At 34.1% G+C, this 9,049-nt stretch overlaps 1 protein-coding gene across 1 annotated transcript; it reads left to right on the forward strand.

The window, feature by feature from the left end:
- Positions 1–885: 885 nt before the first annotated feature.
- LOC131870358 (ankyrin repeat-containing protein At5g02620-like) lies at positions 886–3,655 on the forward strand. The gene is made up of 3 exons (XM_059215878.1): positions 886–1,405; positions 1,816–2,375; positions 2,646–3,655. The coding sequence occupies exons 1-3, from the start codon at positions 886–888 to the stop codon at positions 3,543–3,545; spliced, it is 1,980 nt and encodes a 659-aa protein (XP_059071861.1). The 3' UTR covers positions 3,546–3,655.
- The last annotated feature ends 5,394 nt before the right edge of the window (positions 3,656–9,049 follow it).

Here is a 9,049-nt window from a genome sequence, read left to right on the forward strand (position 1 = left end):
ATGTTGGCAAGCATTTGGAAGGGTCTTGTGTCTTTCTTTTGTTTTTGCATACTTTCCATTAAATGTTTGATCTCTCTTCATATGCTTGCTTAGGATCGTATTTCGTTTATGATACTAACACTAACAGTTGATTCTTGAGTCTTTTGTTTGTGTTCCTAACATCCTATTTTGCAGTGCATCGGTTATAGTAAATGGTACATGTATAAAAATGTGTGTAAATAAAGACAACATAATGTGCAATGTATGAAAATATATGTAATTGAATAAGAATGATAGAATGAAAAGAAAGAAATTAATTTAAACAACAGTTATATCGTTTATTGAAATATAACTATATTAAATAATTATCTAATCCACTGAAATAAACTCAACATTAAATAAAATGTGTACATATTTCACATAGAATAAATTATTAAATTATAAATGATAAAAAAAATTTGTATTTGATTTCAATGTACACTTTCATCTAAGAAAAATAGACATTCCAACTATGAAAAAGTTGTAGTAATTTTGACGTGTAGGATCACTTCAAGTATTAAAAAAATAATGTTCTAGCAGAACACCCCATAGTCATATTATTCGCACCAAACTAGAGTAATTACTTGGCACCCAATCAAAGCTAATTAACACTGGTTATTTGCACCCAGTCAAGGTCAAAATGTTGTATCTGTTCCAACGAAAGAAAAAGTGAGATTCCAACTAAAGTTGTGGAAACCCTGAAGTGTAAGATGTGGATACTTGTATTTTTAATGTTTCCCTTGTGGAAAAACTGAGACCACATATTCTATTATGTAGTTTCTGGCATAATACTGAATGTAGTATTATTCAATCCTATTACAAAGAAGCGTGCCTTGGTGTTGAAGGCTGTAACGGCAGATATTTAGCATGGCCACTGAGGGTCAACAACTCGGTGGAAGGATCGATCCTGACGCCTTCAAAGCTGCGGTAACGCGTTTAAGGATCGATCAACAACTGAGTTCCCAACTTAAAGCAGCTCTCAACAATATTACACCTGGAGGGGAAAATACTCTTCTCCATTTGGCTGCTAGTGTAGGAAATCTACACTTCATTCAACAGCTCCTGCAACTCAATCGTCAACTTCTGAAGGAAACCGATCCCGAAGTGAAGCCTCTGCTTGTGAATGCTACCAATGCCGAAAAGGATACTGCGTTACACTTGGCTGCGCAGGGAGGTTTCTCCAACGTTGTGAAGATTCTACTCCAACAACCAGAAAGTGGTGTGGATCTCCGCAATAAGCTTGATGAAACAGCTTTGTTCAAAGCCTACGAAAGCGGCAATTTAGAGACAGTGAAGGCAATATTTGACGCATCTCCGTCGAGCTTACTCGAAAGTACGGTGCACAAGAGGAACTGTTTATCTGTTGCAGTAAACAGAGGAGATTCAGGTTATTTTATTTCGATTTTAGGATTTCTTTGCCTATAAGTTTGTAAAAGTATCTGCTAAGCATCTCCTAATTTAACGGTTCAAGACAAATATCATTTTGTCCCCAATTTTTTCTTTATCTTAAATAACACGAGGATGATTGTCTATCATGTTTCAGTTCTTTCTATTTTTTCAAGTCGTTTGATTATGTTGTTTCTATTTTACTTCAGCTTCTGTTCGTTTACAGTTGATAACCAATGAGTTCTTCTTTACTTCTTCGTGTATTTAGTTGAATTCTGTATTTATGTTGTTATATTAGTTGAGGTCTGTATCGCTTCAACAAAGGTAAATTAGGCATTCTCTTACCCTTGGCCCTTCTTGAAGAACATCTTATCTAACTTAAGGCAATGATTTTGGATGCTTCTTTTACAGATCTAGTTGATCATATACTAAATTTATCAGATGCGAAGCAGTTAATCCAACGTAAGGACGAACTTGGCAACACAGCTCTGCATATAGCTGTTGAAAGAAACTACGTGCATATAATAAAGAAGTTAATAAAATTTGAGGCCGAACTGTGTTATTGGGTTAATGACAGCCAAGAAACTCCCATCTGTGTGGCAGCGAAATTGGGTCATCTGGAAGCAGTACAAGAGTTGATAAATGAGAGGCCAGACGCTGTCGAAATACGGAATAGTTGTGGAATGAACGTTCTGCACTTAGCTGCCCTAGTTAGGCAAGTGCGAATTGTTGATTACCTGAACGAAGAGGTAGGCTTATCATACTTGGTCAACAAGGGACTTGACAAACCTCCACATGAAGAGCCTCTGCGAAGTGGAGGAAAGACAGATCCGGCTGAAAAGAAAGATCCAAAAGATGAGCCCGTGAAAAGTGGAGGAAACACAGATGCGGGTGAAATGAAATCTCCTTTTTCGAGGATAAGTGAAGGAGACACACCACTGCATATTGCAGCAAAGAAAAAAGACTTGAATGTAAGTCTCTTTTTATACAAACCTCTGTTTGTCACTGCTGAAGTTTGTTCTTTCAACCAATTACTGTGTACAGCTATATAAGTTTTGGGTTTGTGTAGATTCTTAATCTAATCTCGTCTATATATAGAGTCAAATTACTGAAAGTATTTCTACTGAAGACAGAAATTAAAATCATCACGGCAAGAACTTCCGTAGAAGAAATCTTTATGCATAGTTAGTTCCAATAGATCATTTAATTTTTATGAACTTATTTGAGTTTGCATTTTTCAGATGGTGAAGTCGTTGCTTTGTATAGCGGGGATAAACAAGTTTGCTGTCAACAAGGCAGGCTTAACGGCCTTTGATATCGTGAGAGAGAACACGCACTATCACGAATCTGACAAGATAATTTCAGTTCTGGCCAGTTATCCTTCCAATCGCAAGCCATTCTTGTACAGCGCTCCAAAGGTGAGTGCAGAGAAACATGAGGTTGCTGTTGAGATGGTGGACAAAACATATGAGGACAGGCGCAACACAGAACTAGTGGTGGCAGTTCTATTAGCGACAATGTCATTTACGGCAGCTTTCACTGCTCCGGGCAGTTTCGTGACGGACGATGGGAATGGAAATGGGGACTCAAAGGGATCGGGAATTTCGCCTGCGCCTGCGCCTGGAACTGGCTCAGACAAGAGTTTAGGTTCGCCGATTCTGCTTCCGTTGGCCTCCTTCAAGGTTTTTCTCATCTTTGATTGTGTGGCATTCTTTCTGTCGCTCTTAGTGGTGCTGATGTGGCAGATGAGTACACCTATTACCACGGGAAATAAGGTATTGTTCCTCTGTATTACCAACCTATTGGTTTGTGCCACGTTTGCCTTTACGGCCTATGGCTTCATGCTTGCAGTGTATGCCATGCTTTCCAACATGAATCCCGAGCTGGCTTGGTTCATTCTTGGGGCGTGCTTGATCATCTGCTTCTGTGGTAATTTCACTTTTTTCTACATGGCTGCAAAGTTTACAGTGAAGAAGGCTAGGTTTAACCACCTGAACGGTCTACTTCCTTTTCTTTCTGACCGTCTGGGGGAATACGTGTGGATAAAATTAGAAAGATGGGGGCTTTTGGACTTGGTGCGCCGGTCCAAAACCAAGTGGCTTGCTATCCTATACTACCATAGCAATGAGAACGATAAATAAGGTTTGGGAAAGTTGCTTTTGCAAGTCTGATACAGTGTTGCAGCTTCTTATTTCTACATGACTTTGATCGTATTCAACTATGTCTTATAATATTAAATGTTTTCATATTATTAGAAGTGTACAAAGTATCTACATCTGTGTTCAAATCAGATACTTGCGTGCTTAGAGCTGATTTGATATGTGTATGCTTCAAGTTGAATGTTAGATTTACTGTCAATAATATTTTTGTAAATTATTTTTATATTTAAATGATTATATTTATGATTCTTGAAAACAAATAAAGTGTATAAGGGTGTTTAGTCTTTTGATTGAAGATTGTGGGTTCTTGATGAATGGATAGATTATTTTGCCTTTGTATTTGGAAATGCAATCTCTCTTCATTACAAAAGAGGGTGGGTCCATATAAAGTAAGGGACCTTATCTAGACATGATCATACAAGTACATCATTAAAAATGCATTCCTTATGAGAGCCTAAAAGATAGAAGAAAAATATTCCATGAATAGCTTCCATCTCACAAGTGAACTTTTACGAATAAAATAGGAGATTGCTCAACTAAGTAAGAAATATGAACATTTGACTAACCTAAATTTACATTTATAAATATGAAACCAAAAAATCCAACAAAAATCATTTGTAAACATAAAAATTAATAGGTAACACAGTAACACAAAACATCTGATCATCCAAGCTTGTACTTTTGCAACTCTAGATGGGGAAGGTAAAGAGCATTAGTTGGTAATTTATTTATTTATTTTTGTTTAAATATGAGGCTAAGGTGTGTAATTATGTGGTCAATCATGTGACTATAGAAATGATCCTAGACAATCAAATGACTAGATCTAAGGAAAAAAGAACTAGATGAGAGTTCGTGTGTGGATAAGTGTCATAACTTCTTAGATAAGTATAATGTATGGTAGTGTGCGCATATAAAATTAGGTAACTATTCATGGGAATGCATATGTATATTAATATACCTAAGGATAGGAGAATAGTCAAAATTCCATACAATATTGCAGTATTGTTCATAAGATATATGTATCCAAGCATTTCCTAAAAATATTCACAATATTGCATAGAAAATAACATATATATGCTAGTTTCATAATTATATTTTCCGTTACATTGAATTGTGTCTGAATCCTAATTGATCATGCATCAAAAATATTATAGCACTCAAAAATGTTCATGTAAATTTGATATCTAATTAGATATAGATTATATGAAGTTGATGTGTCCATATAAGTAATCAACCCTATTAAGACATGATAACTTAAATAATAATTTAACTATATACTTTCAACATGCTCTCATCATGAGAACCTACAAAATAGAAAAACAAATGTCCCATTGGTAGCTTGTATCTTACAAGTGAAATTTGAGAACAAAAGAGAACATTACTTATCAAAATGTCCCCTTAGTTTGAATTAATTAAAGATAGGTGGGTAATAGAAAATTGATAACTATATCTATTATATTTAGAAATACATATCATGAATAAGGGTATGTAATATTTTGATTAACTAATTTTGATTTCTAATGAAGATTCTAGATTATTTTATCTTTGTAATTTAGAAAGGCAATCTCTCTTCATAAATATGGTCTCAAATTCTATATTAATCCTTTGTTCTATAAAGTTAAAGATTAGAATTATGGGTCGAATTTGTGATCATGAAATCTTTATATTCTTATGGCTTGACAAACATTTTGCTTCCCTCTAGGTGAAACTCAATCTAGTCTTATCTTCTTAAACATCTCGAGACTATCAATAGTTTGAAATAACTTGAATGATCTTTATTATGTCTTTAAGAGATAAATTTCCTTAATTAAATCCCTAGAAAATGTACAAATATTGATGATAGCAAGCAAGGGCTATCAATTACAAGTTTGTTATTCTTTTTCATTTATTAAATCTAAATGTTTCACTATTTATTCTACTTTAATACTAGACAATGAGAGAGGATTCTTGAAAGATGACAAATATGGAATAAATAAAACTAAATTTCATTAAATTGTAACTCATAACACCTAATGATGTAAGCTTCTTTTTTTTTTCAACTCTAGGTGAAAGTAAAAAGGATTATTTGGTGAAAATTAATTATATTTATTAATTTTTAAATATGAGGCTTAGGTGCCGAATTTTGTGGTCAATCATGTGACTAGAAAAATAATCTTACACAATCAAATGATTAGATCTAGACAAGTAAGAACTAGATGAGATTTTTTTGTAAGGGTGAGCGTCATAACTTCTTAAATATAAACAAAATGTATGGCAGCATGCACATATAAGGTTGGGTAACTATTCATGGGAATAAATGTGTGTAATAGGTAGATAGAAGGATATGGGAATAATTTCAACTCCAAATAAAATTTCACCATTGTACATAAGATACATGTATCAAAATATTTCCTCAAAATAATCACAACATTGCATCGAACATAACATATATATGTTAATTTATGTCCTATCCTTTTGGTGGTTCTTTATTCTCTATCTTTTGATGACAAGACTCCCTTTTCAAAATAATGTGATGATTAGAAAAGTTCATTTGTCTGCTTTGAAGGTGCCTACTCCACTACTCTGAAATGTTTTACGAGTAATGTTGATGCTTCTTTGACTATTGTTCATTGTAAGAAAAGAAGTTAGTCCTTGATTGTTCCTAACATAAATGCAACCTGACTAAAACATTGGAAATATGTCATATTGTTCTCTTTTTAATTTATTAAATACAATAAAGCTATTATTCATTTTCAAAACAATTTACTCCACTTCCAAAAACTGACAGCCATGAAATCAATTTCTTCAAGAGAATCACCTTTCTGTCATATTGTCATTTCATGTCTTTTTTAACAGCTATGCCCATTTTTCTACTTTAAAGTGAGGATGCATTCTAATGTGTAGAGCCGTATCCATTTCACAACAGAATAGTTTATGTCACATTATTCACTGATATTATAAGGAAGCATCTTGACCAGCCTTAGAAAATGACGAAAGAAAGATGTCATGTCAACTAACCACGAATAGACAAACAGAACGATTAATCACTTTAGTGTTGGCACTCTTTCGCGAGGTCGTAGTCATGGGGTTAATGTTGACGATGGACACTTCTTTCTGTCATATATTTTCCACGCCTTTTAGACTTGATGTCCATTTTTCTCTTTATGTTTAAAGAAAGTCTATTATTGCAATATGTGGAGCCGCATCCATTTCACAGCATAATACTTTGTAATCACATTATTTAATATTGTGTAAACAGATGTTCAAGACTATCGTCAAGAGCCTAGCAGAATGATCAATCACCCTAGAAAAAAAATTATCTTGAATCTAAGGGTCGGTAGGTTAGATAAAGCTAAGAGTCGTCACTAACCTGCAAATTTTTTAGAGTATAAATGTAGTAGAAAAATAAAACTTCATGGCAATAGAAAAGAAATTTCATGGCAACTGAGCGTGAATAGCAAAAAAAAAGTGAAAGGTCACTTCAGGTAGCTACTATTTGAAAAAAAAAGGTTAAAAAGTTCTATGAGAAGGCAACGAGACTCACATTACCACTATTTTGGCAGTGTCACAGTCGTGAGATTTATCTTGTCGATGGAATCTCCTCATAGTCTTATTTCTTCCACGCCTTTTGGACGGGTATTCCCTCTGTAGACACGACATAATACTAGTGTTGAAGGTTGAAACACAGAAATTTGCTATAGATCATACTGTAGGTTGAATTATTTGATGACATTATAATAAAGCATATTTGATAGCGCTGAAGGTAGCAATGTAAAAAAAAATCTATGGCAACTGAGTATGAAGAGGCCAAGAAAGGGATCGATCCTGACGCGTACAAAGACGCAGTAAGCCTTGGAACAAAAATTGATGAATTTTATTATGGTGTTCTTAGTATATTACTTCAGCTTTGGATTCTTTACAGTTGATAACTATATTATATATTTTATATATACTAATTTATTTTTCAATATTTTTGACGCCTAATGGTTTTATTTCACAATTCAGTTAAGGGCAAGAGGTCCAAGGAAATTCATTTTATTCTCTTCTTTCCTCTAAGGGAGTTCCTATTCCTTCTTACAAAGAGATTGTTGAGGAAGCCATTAGAGTTTTTGCAGAATTGTTAAAAGAGGACTCTATTTTGGCCAATGTATAGGAAGGGTTTGTGCTTGATAGTATTCCTGCCATTACTAGTGATGCAATGAATGAGGATCTCCTTAGAACTATCTCTCTTCTTGAGAGTGGAAAAATTGTGTTTCTCTTGAAGAAGGGGAAAATTCCCTAGCCTAGATGGGTTCCCTATAGAATTTTATCAAGAGTTTTGGGATATAATTGTTGGAAAAATGGTGTCTCAACTTGGCATTTACATGATGTTACTATTTATAGTTAATTTTTGTTTATAATTCACATATTGGTATCCATTGGTGTTAAGATGGACAAAGAGGAGAAATGTGGCATCTTGCTTTGTTCTTTGCTTATGTTTATTTTTTTGATGATTTTAGTAGGACAGGGGTATACTTACTAAAGAGTAAATCTAAAGTTTTCAATCGTTTTAAATAATTTAAAGAAATGGTCGAATTGTAAACTAGAAAAAAAAATTAAATGTTTGAAGATTGATAATGGTGGTTAATTTTCTCTAATGATTTTGATAGATTCCATAAAAATTATAAATCTGTATTCTCTACAACAGAATGGAGTTGCAGAAAAAATGAACAAGATATTGATGGAGAGGGCTAGGAGTATGCTGAGTTGTGCTGGCCTAAAATTAAAAATTTGGGCTGAAGCAATTGTCATTGCTTGCTACTTGATTAACGGTCTACTACATCAACTCTTGTTGATAAAATGCCTATGGAAGCATGGTCAGGTCACAAGCCTTCTTTGAGACATCTTAGAGGTTTTAGTTGCGAGGCATATGCTCATGTGCCAAAAGAGAAGTGTACGAAGTTGGAGGAGAAGGTTGTGAAATGTATCTTCATCAGTTATAGTTATGGTGTAAAAGGATACAACCTTTGCGACCTTGTTGCATAAAAGGTAATTAATAGTAAAAGTGTTATTTTTAGAGAAATTAAGTCTCCTTTTGCTACATTGCAACCATAATAGACTAAACAGGAAGATATGATTCAATTCCCTTCTATGCCTAAAAGAGTTGAATTGAGTCAACTTGATAGGAAAGAAGTTGAGGAGAGCTCATCTAGATCTGAATCTTTAGAAGATGAGGAAGAACCTCCAACTTGGCTTGTTCAAAGGTGTACATGACATAGACAACCAACTAAAAGGTATTCACCTAATGATTGGAGATGTATTTTTGTTTTGAATACTAATGTGGATGAACCTATTTCTTTAGAAGAGGCATTAGGTAGGAATGATGCAGAATCTTGGAAGAATGCTATGGAAGAAGAAATGAAAGCTTTGAAAAAAAATGATGAATGGGATCTTGTACCATTGTCTAAAGGACGAAAGCCTGTTGGTTGCAAATGCGTGTTCAAGAAAAATATTGGTTCAGATGGAAG

Source organism: Cryptomeria japonica, unplaced genomic scaffold, assembly GCF_030272615.1.
Source record: "Cryptomeria japonica unplaced genomic scaffold, Sugi_1.0 HiC_scaffold_321, whole genome shotgun sequence".
NCBI lineage: Eukaryota > Viridiplantae > Streptophyta > Pinopsida > Cupressales > Cupressaceae > Cryptomeria > Cryptomeria japonica.

Excerpts from the sequence above, each read along its gene's own strand:
- LOC131870358 (XM_059215878.1), top strand. The coding sequence starts at position 886 with ATGGCCACTGAGGGTCAACAACTCGGTGGAAGGATCGATCCTGACGCC. Across the intron at positions 1,406-1,815 it reads AGTAAACAGAGGAGATTCAG|ATCTAGTTGATCATATACTA; the intron begins GTTATTTTATTT and ends CTTCTTTTACAG. Across the intron at positions 2,376-2,645 it reads CAAAGAAAAAAGACTTGAAT|ATGGTGAAGTCGTTGCTTTG; the intron begins GTAAGTCTCTTT and ends TGCATTTTTCAG.